This window comes from Lepus europaeus, unplaced genomic scaffold, assembly GCF_033115175.1.
Source record: "Lepus europaeus isolate LE1 unplaced genomic scaffold, mLepTim1.pri SCAFFOLD_85, whole genome shotgun sequence".
NCBI classification, from domain to species: Eukaryota; Metazoa; Chordata; class Mammalia; order Lagomorpha; family Leporidae; genus Lepus; species Lepus europaeus.
This window is the reverse complement of record NW_026909613.1, coordinates 779,904-801,951: the sequence shown is the minus strand read 5'-3', so window position 1 is coordinate 801,951 and position 22,048 is coordinate 779,904. Positions and strand designations below refer to the sequence as shown.

The following is a 22,048-nucleotide window of genomic DNA, read 5'->3' as shown; positions in this document are numbered from 1 at the left end:
GCGAAGGCCAATCGGATGAGGGCTGTGTAGGCGTTGCGCAATAGAGACGCGGCAAGGGGGCGTGGCCAAGGGCCGGGCGGCTCGGCATTCCTGAGGGTAGGGCGGGGGCGAGCGTCAGTCAGGTCGCGACCTCGGGTGCTGGCGATGGCGGAGCCCCGGGCGGGCAGACTGGACGCCCCGTCCGCCGCCGCCGCCGCCGCCGCTGCCGCCGCCGGGCTTTCCGTGCAAGATGCAGTTCCTCCTGGGGAATCCGTTCGGCACGCCGCTGCGACAGTGCATCCGTAAGGCCCCGCCAGTGGCGAGCGGCAAGGAGGGGGGCGACAGCAGCGGCTGCGGAGGCTGGTGCGGACCGCGCGGGCCGCTACCGGCTCAGGGTCCCCCGCCTCCAGCCCCGCAGCATCTGTTGGCGTCGCGCCTGGGCCGGGCAGCGGGGCCAGCTCACGGGACGGGTCCGGCATCCTGGTCGCCAGGCCTCCGCTGGGCAGCGGGATGCCCTGCCAGGAGGCGCCCCTGGGGCCCAGCTCCTACTCTTGCGACACTTCCAGGGTCCCTCCCCATCCGGACCCGGCCCTCCCTGTCCCCTAGAGGCGGTGCTAAGCTGAGCGCCCTCTTCGACCCTGCAGGTCTCGCGGCTTTGTTCCCCGGGTGACCCCGCCAGGGCCCGGTCACCCGGCTGTCCCAGACGCCTGTCCCTCCCTGTCGGGACCAGCAGCCCTCAGACTGGGCGTCTCCCCAGAAAATGCCCCGGGTTGCAAGACTCGCTCGTTGGCGAGGCGACTCAGCCGAGCTGTAGAGGGGGTCATGGTGGGGCGGGGTGCGGGAGGGTGGCGGGGTGCTGTGGGGGCGGGGTGCCCTGTGCAGCCGGCTCATGTTCCCTGCATGACAGGCACTGCTGAGGTCTCCCCTGCTTTTATTTTTTTAAGATTTATTTATTTGAGAGGCACAGTTACAGACAGAGAGAGAGAGAGATTGAGAGAGATTGAGGGAGATCGAGCCATCCTTCATCTGCTGGTTTCTTCCCAAATGGCCACAGCAGCCAGCGCTGGGCCAGGCCAAAGCCAGCAGTCTGGACTCCATCCGGGTCTCCCACGTGGGTGGCAGGGGCCCAAGCGCGGGCGTGGGACTCGGCAGCCCTTAGGACACCGCTGGGGCACCCGCAAAATCTCTCGTGCTGGGGTGCCGGGGTTCGAGGCCCGGGAGCTCCTGGCTCCCGCTTCCTGCTAACAATGCACACCTGGGAAGGGGCGGGTTCCAGCTCAAGTGCTCACGGCCCAACCACCCACGCGGGACACCTGGGCTTTTCAGGTGATCTGGGGAGCACACTAGTGGACCGACCTCTCTCCGCGCAGTCCAGCCCGGGTCTAGTCTCATCTCGTCCCAGGACCCGGCTTCTGGACTGGGTCCGCTCAGCAACAGTGTCCCCCGGTTGCTAGGGAACCGAGCGCCACCGTTGGGTCGCTAAGGGGTAGTGAAGAGGTAGATATCCCGGGTGAACATGGACGCATCACGTGATCAGTTCTCGGGGCGGGGAAATCCCACCACACCAACCAGGCTTAAGGCAACCAACGTTTACCCCCGAATCAGCGCTTTCTGTGGGCGGGGATATTTGTGGATGCACCGCCTCTCCTCGTCCCGGTTTGAGTGATGGACTCGTCCTTTATCCAATACTACTAAGGATTCTCTAGCTTGACCGACATATGGGCGAATGAACACGCAAAGCCTCTCTTTCGGAGGCGGGCCAGGGGAGGAGCCGCTACGCCTGCCGGGGACTCCAGCGACCTAGCTCGCTCTCCGGCCAATGGGACGCCGCGGGGTGGGTGGGAGCTTCGTTGAGGTAGAGGCGAAGGCCAATCGGATGAGGGCTGTGTAGGCGTTGCGCAATAGAGACGCGGCAAGGGGGCGTGGCCAAGGGCCGGGCGGCTCCGCATTCCTGAGGGTAGGGCGGGGGCGAGCGTCAGGTCGCGACCTCGGGTGCTGGCGATGGCGGAGCCCCGGGCGGGCAGACTGGACGCCCCGTCCGCCGCCGGGCTTTCCGTGCAAGATGCAGTTCCTCCTGGGGAATCCGTTCGGCACGCCGGTGCGACAGTGCATCCGTAAGGCCCCGCCAGTGGCGAGCGGCAAGGAGGGGGGCGACAGCAGCGGCTGCGGAGGCTGGTGCGGACCGCGCGGGCTGCTACCGGCTCAGGGTCCCCCGCCTCCAGCCCCGCAGCATCTGTTGGCGTCGCGCCTGGGCCGGGCAGCGGGGCCAGCTCACGGGACGGGTCCGGCATCCTGGTCGCCAGGCCTCCGCTGGGCAGCGGGATGCCCTGCCAGGAGGCGCCCCTGGGGCCCAGCTCCTACTCTTGCGACACTTCCAGCGTCCCTCCCCATCCGGACCCGGCCCTCCCTGTCCCCTAGAGGCGGTGCTAAGCTGAGCGCCCTCTTCGACCCTGCAGGTCTCGCGGCTTTGTCCCCCGGGTGACCCCGCCAGGGCCCGGTCACCCGGCTGTCCCGGACGCCTGTCCCTCCCTGTCGGGACCAGCAGCCCTCAGACTGGGCGTCTCCCCAGAAAATGCCCCGGGTTGCAAGACTCGCTCGTTGGCGAGGCGACTCAGCCGAGCTGTAGAGGGGGTCATGGTGGGGCGGGGTGCGGGAGGGTGGCGGGGTGCTGTGGGGGCGGGGTGCCCTGTGCAGCCGGCTCATGTTCCCTGCATGACAGGCACTGCTGAGGTCTCCCCTGCTTTTATTTTTTTAAGATTTATTTATTTGAGAGGCACAGTTACAGACAGAGAGAGAGAGATTGAGAGAGATCGAGGGAGATCGAGCCATCCTTCATCTGCTGGTTTCTTCCCAAATGGCCACAGCAGCCAGCGCTGGGCCAGGCCAAAGCCAGCAGTCTGGACTCCATCCGGGTCTCCCACGTGGGTGGCAGGGGCCCAAGCGCGGGCGTGGGACTCGGCAGCCCTTAGGACACCGCTGGGGCACCCGCAAAATCTCTCGTGCTGGGGTGCCGGGGTTCGAGGCCCGGGAGCTCCTGGCTCCCGCTTCCTGCTAACAATGCACACCTGGGAAGGGGCGGGTTCCAGCTCAAGTGCTCACGGCCCAACCACCCACGCGGGACACCTGGGCTTTTCAGGTGATCTGGGGAGCACACTAGTGGACTGCGCAGTCCAGCCCGGGTCTCGTCTCATCTCGTCCCAGGCCCTGGCTTCCGGACTGGGTCCACGCAGCAACAGCGTCCCCCGGTTGCTAGGGAACCGAGCGCCGCCGCTGGGTCGCTAAGGGGAAGTGAAGAGGTAGACATCCCGGGTGAACATGGACGCATCACGTGATCAGTTCTCGGGGCGGGGAAATCCCACCACACCAACCAGGCTTAAGGCAACCAACGTTTACCCCCGAATCAGCGCTTTCTGTGGGCGGGGATATTTGTGGATGCACCGCCTCTCCTCGTCCCGGTTTGAGTGATGGACTCGTCCTTTATCCAATACTACTAAGGATTCTCTAGCTTGACCGACATATGGGCGAATGAACACGCAAAGCCTCTCTTTCGGAGGCGGGCCAGGGGAGGAGCCGCTACGCCTGCCGGGGACTCCAGCGACCTAGCTCGCTCTCCGGCCAATGGGACGCCGCGGGGTGGGTGGGAGCTTCGTTGAGGTAGAGGCGAAGGCCAATCGGATGAGGGCTGTGTAGGCGTTGCGCAATAGAGACGCGGCAAGGGGGCGTGGCCAAGGGCCGGGCGGCTCGGCATTCCTGAGGGTAGGGCGGGGGCGAGCGTCAGTCAGGTCGCGACCTCGGGTGCTGGCGATGGCGGAGCCCCGGGCGGGCAGACTGGACGCCCCGTCCGCCGCCGCCGCCGCCGCCGCTGCCGCCGCCGGGCTTTCCGTGCAAGATGCAGTTCCTCCTGGGGAATCCGTTCGGCACGCCGGTGCGACAGTGCATCCGTAAGGCCCCGCCAGTGGCGAGCGGCAAGGAGGGGGGCGACAGCAGCGGCTGCGGAGGCTGGTGCGGACCGCGCGGGCCGCTACCGGCTCAGGGTCCCCCGCCTCCAGCCCCGCAGCATCTGTTGGCGTCGCGCCTGGGCCGGGCAGCGGGGCCAGCTCACGGGACGGGTCCGGCATCCTGGTCGCCAGGCCTCCGCTGGGCAGCGGGATGCCCTGCCAGGAGGCGCCCCTGGGGCCCAGCTCCTACTCTTGCGACACTTCCAGGGTCCCTCCCCATCCGGACCCGGCCCTCCCTGTCCCCTAGAGGCGGTGCTAAGCTGAGCGCCCTCTTCGACCCTGCAGGTCTCGCGGCTTTGTTCCCCGGGTGACCCCGCCAGGGCCCGGTCACCCGGCTGTCCCAGACGCCTGTCCCTCCCTGTCGGGACCAGCAGCCCTCAGACTGGGCGTCTCCCCAGAAAATGCCCCGGGTTGCAAGACTCGCTCGTTGGCGAGGCGACTCAGCCGAGCTGTAGAGGGGGTCATGGTGGGGCGGGGTGCGGGAGGGTGGCGGGGTGCTGTGGGGGCGGGGTGCCCTGTGCAGCCGGCTCATGTTCCCTGCATGACAGGCACTGCTGAGGTCTCCCCTGCTTTTATTTTTTTAAGATTTATTTATTTGAGAGGCACAGTTACAGACAGAGAGAGAGAGAGATTGAGAGAGATTGAGGGAGATCGAGCCATCCTTCATCTGCTGGTTTCTTCCCAAATGGCCACAGCAGCCAGCGCTGGGCCAGGCCAAAGCCAGCAGTCTGGACTCCATCCGGGTCTCCCACGTGGGTGGCAGGGGCCCAAGCGCGGGCGTGGGACTCGGCAGCCCTTAGGACACCGCTGGGGCACCCGCAAAATCTCTCGTGCTGGGGTGCCGGGGTTCGAGGCCCGGGAGCTCCTGGCTCCCGCTTCCTGCTAACAATGCACACCTGGGAAGGGGCGGGTTCCGGCTCAAGTGCTCACGGCCCAACCACCCACGCGGGACACCTGGGCTTTTCAGGTGATCTGGGGAGCACACTAGTGGACCGACCTCTCTCCGCGCAGTCCAGCCCGGGTCTAGTCTCATCTCGTCCCAGGACCCGGCTTCTGGACTGGGTCCGCTCAGCAACAGTGTCCCCCGGTTGCTAGGGAACCGAGCGCCACCGTTGGGTCGCTAAGGGGTAGTGAAGAGGTAGATATCCCGGGTGAACATGGACGCATCACGTGATCAGTTCTCGGGGCGGGGAAATCCCACCACACCAACCAGGCTTAAGGCAACAAACGTTTATCCCCGAATCAGCGCTTTCTGTGGGCGGGGATATTTGTGGATGCACCGCCTCTCCTCGTCCCGGTTTGAGTGATGGACTCGTCCTTTATCCAATACTACTAAGGATTCTCTAGCTTGACCGACATATGGGCGAATGAACACGCAAAGCCTCTCTTTCGGAGGCGGGCCAGGGGAGGAGCCGCTACGCCTGCCGGGGACTCCAGCGACCTAGCTCGCTCTCCGGCCAATGGGACGCCGCGGGGTGGGTGGGAGCTTCGTTGAGGTAGAGGCGAAGGCCAATCGGATGAGGGCTGTGTAGGCGTTGCGCAATAGAGACGCGGCAAGGGGGCGTGGCCAAGGGCCGGGCGGCTCCGCATTCCTGAGGGTAGGGCGGGGGCGAGCGTCAGTCAGGTCGCGACCTCGGGTGCTGGCGATGGCGGAGCCCCGGGCGGGCAGACTGGACGCCCCGTCCGCCGCCGGGCTTTCCGTGCAAGATGCAGTTCCTCCTGGGGAATCCGTTCGGCACGCCGGTGCGACAGTGCATCCGTAAGGCCCCGCCAGTGGCGAGCGGCAAGGAGGGGGGCGACAGCAGCGGCTGCGGAGGCTGGTGCGGACCGCGCGGGCTGCTACCGGCTCAGGGTCCCCCGCCTCCAGCCCCGCAGCATCTGTTGGCGTCGCGCCTGGGCCGGGCAGCGGGGCCAGCTCACGGGACGGGTCCGGCATCCTGGTCGCCAGGCCTCCGCTGGGCAGCGGGATGCCCTGCCAGGAGGCGCCCCTGGGGCCCAGCTCCTACTCTTGCGACACTTCCAGCGTCCCTCCCCATCCGGACCCGGCCCTCCCTGTCCCCTAGAGGCGGTGCTAAGCTGAGCGCCCTCTTCGACCCTGCAGGTCTCGCGGCTTTGTCCCCCGGGTGACCCCGCCAGGGCCCGGTCACCCGGCTGTCCCGGACGCCTGTCCCTCCCTGTCGGGACCAGCAGCCCTCAGACTGGGCGTCTCCCCAGAAAATGCCCCGGGTTGCAAGACTCGCTCGTTGGCGAGGCGACTCAGCCGAGCTGTAGAGGGGGTCATGGTGGGGCGGGGTGCGGGAGGGTGGCGGGGTGCTGTGGGGGCGGGGTGCCCTGTGCAGCCGGCTCATGTTCCCTGCATGACAGGCACTGCTGAGGTCTCCCCTGCTTTTATTTTTTTAAGATTTATTTATTTGAGAGGCACAGTTACAGACAGAGAGAGAGAGATTGAGAGAGATCGAGGGAGATCGAGCCATCCTTCATCTGCTGGTTTCTTCCCAAATGGCCACAGCAGCCAGCGCTGGGCCAGGCCAAAGCCAGCAGTCTGGACTCCATCCGGGTCTCCCACGTGGGTGGCAGGGGCCCAAGCGCGGGCGTGGGACTCGGCAGCCCTTAGGACACCGCTGGGGCACCCGCAAAATCTCTCGTGCTGGGGTGCCGGGGTTCGAGGCCCGGGAGCTCCTGGCTCCCGCTTCCTGCTAACAATGCACACCTGGGAAGGGGCGGGTTCCAGCTCAAGTGCTCACGGCCCAACCACCCACGCGGGACACCTGGGCTTTTCAGGTGATCTGGGGAGCACACTAGTGGACTGCGCAGTCCAGCCCGGGTCTCGTCTCATCTCGTCCCAGGCCCTGGCTTCCGGACTGGGTCCACGCAGCAACAGCGTCCCCCGGTTGCTAGGGAACCGAGCGCCGCCGCTGGGTCGCTAAGGGGAAGTGAAGAGGTAGACATCCCGGGTGAACATGGACGCATCACGTGATCAGTTCTCGGGGCGGGGAAATCCCACCACACCAACCAGGCTTAAGGCAACCAACGTTTACCCCCGAATCAGCGCTTTCTGTGGGCGGGGATATTTGTGGATGCACCGCCTCTCCTCGTCCCGGTTTGAGTGATGGACTCGTCCTTTATCCAATACTACTAAGGATTCTCTAGCTTGACCGACATATGGGCGAATGAACACGCAAAGCCTCTCTTTCGGAGGCGGGCCAGGGGAGGAGCCGCTACGCCTGCCGGGGACTCCAGCGACCTAGCTCGCTCTCCGGCCAATGGGACGCCGCGGGGTGGGTGGGAGCTTCGTTGAGGTAGAGGCGAAGGCCAATCGGATGAGGGCTGTGTAGGCGTTGCGCAATAGAGACGCGGCAAGGGGGCGTGGCCAAGGGCCGGGCGGCTCGGCATTCCTGAGGGTAGGGCGGGGGCGAGCGTCAGTCAGGTCGCGACCTCGGGTGCTGGCGATGGCGGAGCCCCGGGCGGGCAGACTGGACGCCCCGTCCGCCGCCGGGCTTTCCGTGCAAGATGCAGTTCCTCCTGGGGAATCCGTTCGGCACGCCGGTGCGACAGTGCATCCGTAAGGCCCCGCCAGTGGCGAGCGGCAAGGAGGGGGGCGACAGCAGCGGCTGCGGAGGCTGGTGCGGACCGCGCGGGCTGCTACCGGCTCAGGGTCCCCCGCCTCCAGCCCCGCAGCATCTGTTGGCGTCGCGCCTGGGCCGGGCAGCGGGGCCAGCTCACGGGACGGGTCCGGCATCCTGGTCGCCAGGCCTCCGCTGGGCAGCGGGATGCCCTGCCAGGAGGCGCCCCTGGGGCCCAGCTCCTACTCTTGCGACACTTCCAGCGTCCCTCCCCATCCGGACCCGGCCCTCCCTGTCCCCTAGAGGCGGTGCTAAGCTGAGCGCCCTCTTCGACCCTGCAGGTCTCGCGGCTTTGTCCCCCGGGTGACCCCGCCAGGGCCCGGTCACCCGGCTGTCCCGGACGCCTGTCCCTCCCTGTCGGGACCAGCAGCCCTCAGACTGGGCGTCTCCCCAGAAAATGCCCCGGGTTGCAAGACTCGCTCGTTGGCGAGGCGACTCAGCCGAGCTGTAGAGGGGGTCATGGTGGGGCGGGGTGCGGGAGGGTGGCGGGGTGCTGTGGGGGCGGGGTGCCCTGTGCAGCCGGCTCATGTTCCCTGCATGACAGGCACTGCTGAGGTCTCCCCTGCTTTTATTTTTTTAAGATTTATTTATTTGAGAGGCACAGTTACAGACAGAGAGAGAGAGAGATTGAGAGAGATCGAGGGAGATCGATCCATCCTTCACCTGCTGGTTTCTTCCCAAATGGCCACAGCAGCCAGCGCTGGGCCAGGCCAAAGCCAGCAGTCTGGACTCCATCCGGGTCTCCCACGTGGGTGGCAGGGGCCCAAGCGCGGGCGTGGGACTCGGCAGCCCTTAGGACACCGCTGGGGCACCCGCAAAATCTCTCGTGCTGGGGTGCCGGGGATCGAGGCCTGGGAGCTCCTGGCTCCCGCTTCCTGCTAACAATGCACACCTGGGAAGGGGCGGGTTCCAGCTCAAGTGCTCACGGCCCCACCGCCCACGCGGGACACATTGGGCTTTTCAGGTGATCTGGGGAGCACACTAGTGAACCGACCTCTCTCCGCGCAGTCCAGCATGGGTTTCGTCTCCTTTCTTCTTGTGTCGTCTAGTCTTAAGGGTAGGCTTCAGGGCTTGGTCTGCCCATCAACAGTTGCCCCCGGTTGCTAGGGAACCAAGAGCCGCTCCTGGCTTGCTAAGGGGAAGTTTAGAGGTAGACATCCTGGGTTAATGTGGACGCATCACGTGATCAGTTTTGGCGTCGGGGAAATCCTACAGATTGTGGTTATGCTGTCCATGCCTCATTTCAAAGTACCTAGTTCTGTTCTCAGCTTTGGCTCCTGATTGCAATGTCCTGCTAAAGCAGTCCCTGGGAAAGCAGAAGTGGTTGTATTTGTGGAAGGAGCCAGTGGATGGGACCTCTCTATGTCTCTCTCTGCCTCTCAAATTTTCAAAAATCCTTGTCCTCTGTGCTTCCCTCTTTTTTAAAGATATATCTCTTTGAATGGCAAAGTGATAGAGAAAGAATGATATCTTCCATCCATTAGTTCACTCCCCAAAAGACTACAATAGCCAAGTCAAGGCCAGGCCAAGCCTGGAACTCCATCCTCATCACCCACATTGATGGCAGGGTACTTGGGCCATCTTCTGGTACCTTGCCAAGCATATTCACTGGAAGCTGGGTGGAAAACAGTCAGGAATGAAACCAGCACTCCAGCCTGGGAGGTCAACATCACAAGCATCAGGTTGACTTTCTTGTCCATAACACCAGCCCCTGTGCCATTTTCCTGTACTTGCATCCCCCTCTGACCATGGTGAAGGGGGGATCTCCACCTTAAAGGGCCATAGGTAAACTGTATTGTGTCCACCTGGATAAGTTGGTGTATTTTCCCCTTCTTAATCGAATCTTAATTGAATTACATCTGCCAAGCTCTTTTCCGAATTCCCTGGATTAGGACGTGACCATCTTTGGGAGGATATTATTTGCCTGTCACAGCTGGTAGTGAATTTTCTCAGATTCCTATGACTGAAATCTTTTACTTTTCCCCAGTTTTTTGGCCATTCTTTTACAGTAGATCTGCCCATGATAAATTATCTTCGTTTTCCATTATCTGAGAATGCTTTGATTCCTATGTATATAATCATAGAAAAATCCTATGTATATTTTAATAGAGAATTCTGCGTTGACAGTTGTTTTCTTCAGTGCTTTCTTCCACTTTCTTTTGGCATCCCAGCTTTCTCATGAGAAATCCACCGGTATTTGAACATGTTGTTGCTGCTACTTGCATGGCGTGGTCTCCTCTCTTACTGTTTTCAGGGTTTTTCTTGAGTTCTCTGGGGGTTATTATCTTTCCGAGTGGATTTCTTTGTGTGTTATCTTGCTGGGCCTTTTCTTACCTTCTTGAATTTGTGGATTCATGTCTTTTGCCAAATTTCGGTACACTTTGAGTATTATGGTAACCCAGATGTTGCTTAAACCTTGGGTTTATAGCAAGCCAGCCTCACCTGGCACCAGCGTGGTGGGTAAAAAAGTCACTTACCTGGTTGTGGCTGAGAGTGAAATTCCAAACTCTGGACCCAGCCTCCCTTGGCAGCTTTGGGGAGGGGAGTCCCTTGTCAGTGTTGAGCAGAGAGAATATTTCAGGCGCCCCAATAGGCCACCAGTAGGTATCTAGATTTGCACACGCTGACATCACCCCTGTAGTAACTGATATGTTCCACAGTCAGGTGAGGGTTGAAGTCTGGGTTGCCCACTCAGCCTCTGAGGATCAGGGAACAGGGTGATCCGCTGGATTACAGAGGTCCCCAAAGAGCGGGTTAAACACAGTCAACTCGCTCACAAAGGCCGACGTAAGGGGGCGGGGCCATACGTGCGGAGCCTTCTGGGTATTGTAGTTCTGGCGCTGCGTTGGCGCAGGCGCACTGGCTTGCTTGGCAGTTCGCCGCCGAGTGGGCGCCATTGCTGGAAGTGCTCCCGCCCTGCTCTGCGAGCGCCCTCGGTTGTCCTCAGTGTGGCCGCCAGGTAGTCGTTGCCCCGGGCGCCAGGCCTCGGTCTCCCCCCCGACCCTCCCTCGGCGCTTGGCTCGCAGCGGCGTCCGGGCCGTGGTCGCTCGCTCCGGCGCCCCCGTCCCGGGGCGGACCCGGGCCCGCCCACCTGTGAGGGAGATGATTGGGCTGGGCCGCTCCCCGGGCGCGGGCTCCGGCTCCGCCCGGGCATCCCTCATCCTGGGCGCCCCGCTCGCCCGGGTCCCGAGCCCTCTCTCCGGGGTCGGGGGTCCTGCCGGGCTCCGGACGCGGGGCCTGGGCTGGGGCTGGCCCTTCCCGGAGGGGAAGCCCAGAGCGGGTAGGGGGAGAGGGCGAGGCCGGCGGGTGGACCTGGGTTTCCCGTCGGGCAGCCTGCGCCGCTCCTCCTCGCGGGCCGTGTTGGGGGCGTTTCGGAGAATCACGGGGACACCACCTGTCGCCCCCTGAGCTGACGGCAGCGTCCTTGGCCGCTGCAGCCTGCTTGGGGAACGCGGGGCCCTGCGTCGCTCTTAGACGACCGTACCGACTTGGGGTCTGGACAAGCGAGGGAAGTCTCCTCCTTTAGGCTCTTTCCGCACTGTTTGTGGCCGCTTCTCACTGTCCACCTGGACCGCATAGAACATGAGGAGTGGGAAACAGCCCCGTGGAGCGCAGGTCTCAGGAGAGTTTTGGCTGGGTCACCTGCAGCCTTTTCTTCCTGTGGGTGTGTAGATACGGCTGATAGAAAGCCGAAAAATACTGAATTTTAACCAAGTGGGACTTTATTAATCTTTACAGGTCTAACTATGTAATTGGAAAGGCGGGGAAGACAGACACTCCCCCCACATGCCTGCTAGCCCTAGCGGTTGGGCCAGGCCAAAGCCTGCAGCTCAGAAGTCAGTCCAGGTCTTCCACCTGTTGTCTGTGCTCGGCTGCACGTCAGCAGGACGCTGGAATCGGGACCTGAGACTCAAACCCAGGCTCTCAAATATGGGTCCCTGGCCTCCCAAGCAGCACGAAGCACCTCCTCCAGTCACAGAACATTTTTAAACAAATTATGCTTTGGGAAGTTTATTTTTATTGGCATGCAGTTTTTAAATGTTTATTATAGCCTTTTTTTTTTCTGTTTTTTTTTGTTTTGTTTTTCCTGCTTTAGCCAGTGGCTTGTAGATTTCATTATTTAGAGAATCAGATCTTGTCTTTGTCACCTGTTTTTTATTTGCTTTTTTTTAATTCATTAGTTTTTTCCTTTATCATTTTTACCTCTTAGTTTTCTTATGGCTTGCTAAGTGTTTTTCTTCTTTATTTTGAACATGTGATGTTTTCACTCTTCCCCAAAATCCTACCTAAAAGTATTTAGGAATATCAATTCAATCTCCTTAAAACTTTGGCAACAATCATGTATGTCTAATGTATAATACTTTCATTTCCTAACTCACTGCCAATTAAATTTTAAGATTTTATTTTTGACTTAGTAGCTACCAAGGAGTACCTATTTTAAGTTCAAGGCCCCCCCCCAAAAAAAAAGAAATTCCCACCCCCATTCCAAACTTCCTTTTCCATTTTTATTCTATTGTATCATATTTAGAGAATGTACTCTATTCAATTTCTTTTTTTAAGGATTATTTATTTACTTGAAAGAGTTACACAGAGAGAGAAGGAGAGTCAGAGAGAGAGAGAGAGGTCTTCCATCTGTTGGTTCATTCCCTAATTGGGCCCAACGGCCAGAGCTGCGCCGATCTGAAGCTGGGAGCCAGGAGCTTATTCCAGGTATTCCACATGGGTGCATTGAATTCCACTTTATTTTCTATCATTCTTGTTATCCCTGTGTCTTGTTTATTTGGATTTGCCTTATATAGAAAGATAGATTAAAAATTATTTGAATATGAGGTTAGAAGGAGCATGTCAAGGTATCCAGTATTTAAATTTTGAAGTTGTGGTGTTCACTTTAGTGAAACTGCTGTCTCTGGAAATTTTAAGAAATTGACTCAAGGCCAACGTTGTGGTGTAATGGGTAAAGCTGCTGCCTGCCATGCAGGCATCCCATATGGGCTCTGGTTCAATTCCTGGCTGCTCCATTTCCAATTCAGCTTCCTGCTAATGGCCTGGGAAAGCAGTGGAAGATGACCCCAGTCCTTGGGCTCCTGCATCCACATAGGAGAGCCAGATGAAACTCCTGGCTTCAGCCCAGCCCAGCTCTGGCTATTGCAACCACTTAGGGAGTGAACCAGTAGATGGAAGGTGTCTGTCTATCTGTCTCTTTCTCTAATTCTTCCAAATAAAAACAGAAATATTTATTAAACATTGACTGTTCACACAAAAGGAAAAAGATATTCTTGGAATATATATTTCTTTGTTTGCTGAGAGGGTGACTGTGCCAAAGAGATTGAATTTTCTTCCACTTTATACAGCAAGTTGATTTAGTGGGAAAGGTATGAGTTTGAAATTACATGGATTAGGGGCTGGCACTTTGGTGTATTGAGTTAACCCTCTGCCTCTGGTCCACTTTTGACCCAGCTCCCTGCTAATGGCCTGGAAAGCAGCGAAGGATGACTCAAGTGCTTGGTCTTCTGCATCCACGTGGGAGAACTGGAAGGAGCTCCTGGCTTAATCTGCCAGTTGCAGCCATTGCAGCCATTTGGGGAGTGAACCAGAGGATGAAAGATCTCTCAGTCTGTTTCTCTCTCTCTCTCTCTCTCTCTCTCTCTCTCTCTCTGTAACTCTGCCTTTCAAATAAGATAAATAAATCTTTTAAGGAAAATAAAAGTAATTACATTGATTAGAAGTCATATATCTGCATGACCTTAAATAAGTAGTTTCCTTATTGTAAACCTCTCTTGCCTTATATATGGAATAAAAATATACTCTCCATTGACTTGATGTGAACATTAAATGATAGTTTTTTAATCTAAAGATTTATTTAAAAGAGAGGGAGAGAGAGAAAGACTTTTTTTTTTTTTTTTTTGGATAGGTAGAGTTAGAGAGAAAGGGAGAGGTCTTTCTTCCATTGGTTCACGCCCCAAATGACCGCTACGGCCGGCACGCTGCACCGATCCGAAGCCAGGAGCCAGGTGCTTTCTCCTGGTCTCCCATGCAGGTGCAGGGCCCAAGCACTTGGGCCACCCTCCACTGCCTTCCTAGGCCACAGCAGAGAGCTGGACTGGAAGAGGGGCAACTGGGACAGAATCTGGCGCCCCAACCGGGACTAGAACCCAGGGTGCCAGCACCGCAGGTGGAGGATTAGCCTAGTAAGCCATGGTGCCAGCTGGAAAGACATCTTTTATACACTGGTTCACTCCTCCAAATGGCCACAATGGCTGGGGCTGAGCCAGGCTGAAGCCAGGGATCTCCCACATGGATGGCAGGGGCCACTTTGCACTGAGCTGCTGTTGCTTGAAGAAATGCTCATGTGGGATGCTGGTGTCACAAGTGGTGGCTTTGCCCACTATAAAACTATGCCAGCCCCAAGAGTATTTTTTAAGCTCTGGGGCCAGCGCTGTGGCTAAGTAGGTAAAGCTGCTGCCTGCAGTGCTGGCATCCCATTTGGGCGCCACTTCGAGTCCTGGCTGTTCCACTTCCATTCCAGCTCTCTGCTGTGGCCTGGGAAAGCAGTAGAAAGATGGCCTGAGTCCTTGGGCCTCTGCACCCACATGGAAGACCTGGAAGAAGCTCCTGGCTTCAGGTTGCCTCAGCTCCAGCCATTGTGACCATTTGGAGAAGATGAAATACCCCCCCCCACCTCTCTGTAGTTCTGCCTTTCTAGTTAATAGATAAATCTTTAAAAAGAAACTCCTTGTACAGTGTCTGGCCTGCTAACTGTAACTACCTGTAATAGTATTAAAATCTTGAGATCTGGGCTGGGCATTTGGTGTAGCAGTTAAGATGCCTGGAATGCCTGCATCCCATATTGTACCACCTGGGATAAAGTACTGGCTCTGTTCCAGGTTCTGGCTTCCTGCTAATGCTCACTCTGGGAGGCAGCAGGTGATGGCTCAAATAATTTGGTCTCTGCCACCCATATGGGAGACAGATTGATTTCCTGGCACCCAACATTGACCTGGCCCATCTTGGCTTTTGCAGGCATTTGGGAGTGAACCAGTGGTTGAGATATTCTCTCTCTCTCTCTCTCTCTCTCTCTCTCTCTGCCTTTAGAATCAATTTTTAAAACAATTACAGAAAGTAATTATTACAACTGATTTCAAGATCTTGGACCAAAAGTCTTTGGTCTTTTCTCATCTTGAACGTTACTCTCTTGTGTTCCCTTAGGGAGACCATGCTCACTTGTATCTGAAACTCCCAAGCGAGATTGGTCTGTGTGAATTCCTGTTTTCTGCAGATACGTCTTTGCCAGACTTGACTCTTTCTGGAGAGGGAAACACAGAAGCAGAGATCATGGCTGCTGTGTTTGTTTCCATTGGACCTCTGGTGAGTTAAGGTTTCCTCTGTTTCCAACCTGCTGTATTGAGTTGTGCATGTTCTACTTCTACTGAAGTTTGGAACTTTGCCTCACCCAAACCCTCTCTGGAAACTGAACCTAATAGTTTGACACAGGAAATTTGGGTTCATCATGGTAGAATACAATCTATTAGAAGATTCACTGTTGATTCTGAACCAAATATCTTTCCAAAAATTCACAGCTCCTGACTTCAGCCTGGTGCAGCCCTGGTTCTTGGAACACTTGGCAAATAAACCAGCAGATGGACATAGCTGCTAAAATAAAATAAACAGTAATTTTTTTAAAAAAATTAAAAATAGATCTTTTTCTTAAAGAATCTTTCAGTTGGGACGTTAGTGTTAGCTAAGTTGGTCAACAGAAAATTTGTGAGAATAGATTTAAGCTGTTACAAATTACAGGTGGGATTTAACTTGTCAAAAGTATTTGTGAGTGTATCCTGGTGAGAAGAGAGCTTACGGGCAGGCTTTGAAGTAGTGAACTGTGACTAAGCTACCAAATCAGGTTGGAAAGCTGTAAAAGACAAGACTAGAAATTAGATGTTATGCTGAATATTTTAATTTTACCTAAAGACATTTAAGTGTATATGTGTTTGGAATAGATATTAATCTGATTTTTAAAAAAGTGTTTTAACAGTGACTTTGAAATATAAGTTTTGTAAGAAACACTTGATCAGTAGTTCCAACTATGTTGGTTTAGTAGTGTATCATAGCCTGTTCACACACATCCCTAATTTTCAGAGGTTAAGGCTCATATCATTATTAATTTTTTTAAGATTTATTATTTATTTGAAAGTCAGAGTTACACAGAGAGAGAAGGAGAGGCAGAGAGGGAGAGAGGTCTTCCATTCACTGGTTCACTCCTCAATTGGCTGCAATGGCCAGAGGTGTGCTGTTCCAAAGCCAGGAGCCAGGAGCTTCTTCTGGGTCTCCCATGCAGATGCAGGGGCCCAAGGACTTGAACCATCTTCCACTGCTTTCCCAGGCCATAGCAGAAAGCTGGATTGGAGGTGATACAGCCTGGACTCAAACCATGCCCAAATGGAATGCCGGCACTGCAGGCAGCGACTCTACCCGCTACTCTACAATGCCAGCCCCAGCATAATGCATTCTTTCTTCATATTGTTAAAGCTAGTTCTTTCCTTTGAACATGAAATATTTCATGAGGGTGTACTGAGACTTCAAATTCAGAACCATGGAGTTTTTAACCTAATCTCATCATTTATATGCTCTTTATATCTTTGTTCTCCCATACCAAATTGATTAGTTTTTAGGAAAAGTGATAGGCTAATTTGCTTTATGCAGCACTGCACACACAAAAGTTACAGAATATCATTTCTACTTCTACCACCAATAAGATTGCTTACAGAAAATGTCTTCTTTTTGTTACTGTCTTTGTTTCGGAGTTCTTATTCAGAGGTACAGAAAAATGACTGTGTTTGAAAATCACTCAGAATAGTTCCTCTCTGATAAATGGGTATGCTATTCCAGCTGGTTGTACTCTACTAGATTGCTTTCTTGAAGTTTAATCCTTGTTTTAAAACAATATAAAATATTTCTGCAGTTCAAAAGTCAAATATGCAAAACAAGAACTGTTCAAAAGAGCCTAAGTCCTATTTCAGTCTTCTCCACTCTGTTTCCTCCTTCTCTCAGTAGTTCATCATTAAAAATACTTTGGACTCATTCTTCCATTTTTTGTACAAGCATTTGTACATATTTCATATCCTAACCAAAGAACTGGCCCCCAAATTCCTATGTGTTCTTTTCTGTCTCAGAGAGAGCTTATAACATTCTGTACCTGTGGTCTGATTGATGCAGTATCTTTTGTTAAGCCATATTCTACAGATTAGAACTGAAAGACAGTGATCTTTTACACAAGTCAGGGTTTTCTGAGATAGCAGATGATTTGGGTAGAAACCACTTAGCTGTACACAAATTTTTAAAGACTTTCTAGAGAAGGAAGAAGCCATGCTGTTTGGCTCCAGAAAGTATAGTAGGAGCAATATGTAGAGTTTCTAGAAAACCAGATTTGAATTAGTTTGGTAAAACTACTCTCAGGTGGAACTCCAAAGATGGAATAGGCTTCCTCTTATGGTTTTAAGTTCTTGTCACTGGAGAGACCTTTATGTCCTGTAAGGATTAAGGAGTTGGCATACATAATCATTTGGTGATTCTAATTTCTGGAGTTTTTCTCCAGTTTCATACATGGTATTCTGCCTAACAGGGCTGATAGTATAGTCTCTGGGTGATCACAATTTATTTATTCTAGGAGTCACTGACTTTCAAAGATGTGGCTATAGACTCCACACTGGAGGCCTGGAGACTGATGGACCCTACACAGAGGAACCTGCACAAGGATGTGATGCTGGAGAATGACAGGAATCTTGTCTCCCTGGGTGAGGTCAGTTCCTCTTCTGTGTTGATACATTTGCCCCCTTGACCCAGTTTACTGAGGACACAGAGCTTCTACAGTACCTAGCTGAATTTTAGTCTTGAGTTTAGGTGTCAGACTCTCTGAATCTTTGGAGAACATTGTTGGTCATCATGCTGTCCTTCATTCTTAACTAAATGATATGCTTATTGTAGAATAACAAATGCAGTGGAAATGTGTATTATGACAAAAAACTACATGGATTTCACATTTTTACACCAAAATAAGCTCCTACTGACGTGCTGTAACATGTCTGAATAGGTTCTAGTTTGAGGATAAGACATCAGTTTGAAAGCAGACCCTAACAGAGTACCTGGATTCCAAATTCTGCTAAAATTGAAACAAAACAAACATCATATTTATGGTGAAGCATGGGGTGGAAGAATGATGAAATCATTTATGTTTATGAAAAGTTTTCAGGGGGGCTGGTACCATGGCACAGTAGATTAATCCTGCATCTGCAATGCCAGCATCCCATATGGATGCCACTTCTCAACCCTGCTGCTCCTCTTCCAGTCCAGCACTCTGCTATGGCCTGGGAAAGCAGTGGAAGATGGCCCAAGTCCTTGAGCCCCTGTACCTGTGTGAGAGACCCTCAAGAAGCTCCTGGCTCCTGGCTTCTGATTGGCTCAGCTCTGGTCATTGCAGCCATTTGGGGAGTGAACCAACAAAAGGAAGGCCTTTCTCTCTGTCTCTTCCTCTCACTGTCTGTGACTCTCCCTCTCAAATAAATAGATAAAATTAAAAAAGAAAAAAAAAGAAAGGTTTTTGGGGACAGTGCCTCCAGAGAAATCAGTTTACAAATAGAAAACTCATTTTAAGAAGCAGCAAGGTGAACACATTAGCAGCAGACAATCCATGACAATTTGCAAGGGAAAAACTAACCTTGCTTGTGCTTGAATTAAAGAGGACTGACAGTAGCACCAACAGTAGCCAGCCCTAAACATCCCAACTGCCTCAGTCTGCCTAGCTCTGACTGAAAAACAAAGTGGAGCAGACTTTCCACTCGATCCCCAGGTTAGCCCCAGATAAGAGCAGAGGCTACCACAGAAAATTATAAAACTGGATCAAGATCATTTCTTTCGAGAATTGTAAAAGGAGATGAAACATTGCTTTACCAGGATGATCCAGAAGACACAGCACAGTCAAAGCGATGACTACTGAAGGTGGAAGTGGTCTCGTCAGAGCAAAGGTCATGGCAGCCGGTTTCTGGGATGCATAAGGCATTTTGCTTGTTGACTTTCTCTGAGAGGCTGAAGAACAACAACATCTGCTTACAGAGTGTTTTTGAGAAAGTTGGTCAAAGCTCAGCCGAAAAACGACGCAGGAAAGCTTTCCCGGAGTGTCCTTCACCATGGTACTGCTCCTCCTCATCCCGCTCGTCGAACAAGGGTGGTTTTTTGAGTGTTTGTAGGGAAATCATCAGGCTTCCACCTGACACTCCTTCTGACTTGTTTTTGTTTCCTAATCTTAAAAGATCTTTAAAGAATGCCCATTTTTCTTCAGTTAAAAAGCTATAGTGATGTGGTTAAAATCCCAGACCCCTCAGTTCTTTCATGTTGGACCAAGTGGCTGGTATCCTTGTTTACAAGTATCTTCAACTTGTAAGCTCATGTTGAGAAATCACATTTTATTTTTTGTGTCTTTTAATTCCATTTATCGTGAACTTTTTGAAGTCCTTTCATATGTTTTGTTGGAATCCAGTTCCAAAGTTATTCTCATCTATGCCATAAAGGAATTATCAGTGTTCATTTTCTTTTTAATTAATAATTAATTTGAAAAACAGAATGAGCGAGAGGGAAAGAAATCTTCCATCTACTTGTCACTCTCCAGATGTCTCACAGCCAGAGCTGGACCAAGCTGAAGCCAGGAATCCAGAACTCAGCCTAGGTCTCCCACATGGATGACAGGGACCCAACTACTTGAGCCATCACCTGTTACCTCCCAGGGTGTACATTGGAAATGGAGACAGCATTCAAACCCAGGCCTCTGATAGGATGTGGGTGTCCCAAGCAGTATCTTGACCACTATGACAAACACCTACCCCTGTTTTTTAAAAAATATTTATTTATTTAAAAATAAGAATTCTGCCGGCACCGCGGCTCAACAGGCTAATCCTCCGCCTTGCAGCGCCGGCACACCAGGTTCTAGTCCCGGTCGGGGCGCCGGATTCTGTCCCGGTTGCCCCTTTTCCAGGACAGCTCTCTACTGTGGCCAGAGAGTGCAGTGGAGGATGGCCTAAGTTCTTGGGCCCTGCACCCCATGGGAGACCAGGATAAGCACCTGGCTCCTGCCATCGGATCAGCACGGTGCGCTGGCCACAGTGCGCCAGCCGCAGCGGCCATTGGAGGGTGAACCAAAGGCAAAGGAAGACCTTTCTCTCTGTCTCTCTCTCTCACTGTCCACTCTGGCTGTCAAAAAAAAAAAAAAAAAAGAAAAAGGAAAAAGAAAATAAGAATTCCAGAGAGGCAGGGGAGGGGCGGTCCTCCATTTGCTGACTCACTCCCCAGATGACCACAACAGGTGGAGCTGTGCCAACCCGAAGCCAGGAGCCAGAAGCTTCCTCCAGGTCTCCCATACAAGGACCCAAGGACTTGGGCCATCCTCTGCTGATTTCCCAGGCCACAGCAGAGAGCTGGATCTGAAGTAGATTGCCCACTATGCCACAGTGCTGGCCCCCCCATTTTGAATCTTTCCCATGATTCATTATCACATGAAACCATAGTATTAAGCTCTCTTGAGATAAATACCTTTATAATTCTGTAGATTGTTACTGTGCAATAGAATGTTCTGCTATGGTAGAAATCTGGGAACCAACGCTGTGACATAGTAGGCTCTAAGCCTCCGCCTATTGCACTGGAATTCCATATGGATGCCGGTTCATGTCCCGGCTGCTCCTCTTCCAATCCAGCTCTCTGCTATGGCCTGTGAAAGCAGTGGAAGATGACCCAAGTCCTTGGGCCCTGCGCCCGCATGGGAGACCTGGAAGAAGCTCCTAGCTCCTAGCTTTGGATCAGCTCAGCTCAGGTCATTGCAGGCAATTAGGAAGTGAACCATCGGATGGAAGACCTCTCTCTCTATCTCTCCCTCTCTCTCTCTGTAACTCTACCACTCAAATGAATAAAAATAAATCTAAAAAACAGAAATCTATGGGGCCAGCGCTGTGGCGCAGCAGGTTAACGCCCTGGCCTGAAGTGCTAGCATCCCATATGGGTGCTGGTTCAAGACTCGACTTCCAATCCAGCTCTCTGCTATAACCTGGGAAAGCAGTAGAGGATGGCCCAAGTCTTTGGGCCCCTGCACCCACATGGGAGAACCGGAGGAAGCTCCTGGCTCTGGTTCCACACAGCTCCAGCTATTGAAGCCAATTGGAAAGTAAACCATCAGATGGAAGACCTTTCTCTCTCTCTCTCTCTCTCTCTCTCTCTGTGCCTGTCCCCTCTCTGTGTAACTCTGACTTTCAAATAAATAAATAAATCCTAAAACAAAAACAAAACAGAAACCTGTATCTCTGCTAGCCTGTATTGCACATTCAAGCCACTTGTGGCTTTTGAGCAGTTCAAATTTGCTCCACCTAAAGAACTGGAGTTTTAATTTAAGTCTGGTTTAAACTGCCATGCATTGTTATTAGCAGCTGTATTGGACAGTGCAGCTCTATATCTTCCTGTAATAGCCACTCTACGTGGAAAATTGAGAACTGAGACTGAATTTGTCAGTAGTTCTCACAACATCAATCAAATCCTATTTATTTATTTTTGAACAGGGCTTGCAGTTTCCAATCCAGATATGATATCTCATTTGGAGAATGGACAATGGTGAGAGAAATTTCAAGAGGCCCCTATCCAGGTAAATTAATCAGAATCATGAAAAAGGTTTTATTTCAAATAATATCATTGGGGAATGTTCAACAGTATATCTGAAATATTTGGGGTGTACCTCTGCTCAACGTTGTCACAAAGGAAAAAAATCTCCCCCCCATGCTGCCCCATCCTCTTCCTCTCTGCCTCTCCTCTCTCTGTTCTCTACTTTGGGTTTCCTATCCCCTCCTACTCTGCTTTCTAAATTTTCAGAATTTTTTCTTCCTTTTTATTAGAACATGCACAAATATCCCTATCACTTTATCCTTTCCAGTTAATTCTGTTTTTCTTATTTGTTTCACCATTATCTGGCCTTCCTTCATTTCCTAAAAAAGCTTTCTTATGCTAACCTTATTTCTTTTAAGCTAAATCTATTTGTTTTCAGCTAAACCTAGTCCAAACTAAAGCTTAAGGTTTAATTTTTTACTTGTAAGCCTGCTGAAATTTTGAGGGGATCTTTCTCCCCTCCAGTTCTTCACTAATTGAGAGTACAAACAAGAAATCAATCAGTTGAGAATCAAAATGCAGTACTTACTTAGTATTTAATGCCTTTTTGTTTTAAGACAAGCTGGAGAATATGAAAGAGTAACTGGGGTGGGGGTGAACGTGTTTCCCTCAGATCAGGTGGACAAGGGCGGCTTCTGGAGACAGGACATTTAAACTGGGCCATGAAGGGTCAGAAGCAGCCATCCTGGGGAAGTGGAGAGATCATCTTGCCAGGCAAAGGGAATAGCAATGCAAAATACCTGATAGGAGAAGGATTGTAAT

At 53.3% G+C, this 22,048-nt stretch overlaps 1 protein-coding gene across 6 annotated transcripts in view; it reads left to right on the top strand.

The window, feature by feature from the left end:
- Positions 1-22,025, top strand: part of LOC133755716 (zinc finger protein 624-like) — a 38,262-nt gene extending 16,237 nt beyond the window's left edge. Inside the window, exons 1-4 of one of the 6 annotated variants that reach the window (XM_062185758.1) lie at positions 7,406-7,523; positions 14,807-14,965; positions 17,262-17,393; positions 21,187-22,025. In XM_062185758.1, coding sequence (XP_062041742.1) covers positions 7,488-7,523; positions 14,807-14,965; positions 17,262-17,393; positions 21,187-21,213 — 354 coding nt within the window. In that variant the 5' untranslated portion in view covers positions 7,406-7,487 and the 3' untranslated portion in view covers positions 21,214-22,025. Of the gene's footprint in view, positions 1-7,405; positions 7,540-10,486; positions 10,560-12,196; positions 12,311-14,806; positions 14,966-17,261; positions 17,394-21,186 lie in introns of those variants that run through there. The other 5 variants (XM_062185759.1, XR_009865466.1, XR_009865465.1 and 2 more) reach the window with 5 other exon arrangements.
- Positions 22,026-22,048: the final 23 nt, after the last annotated feature.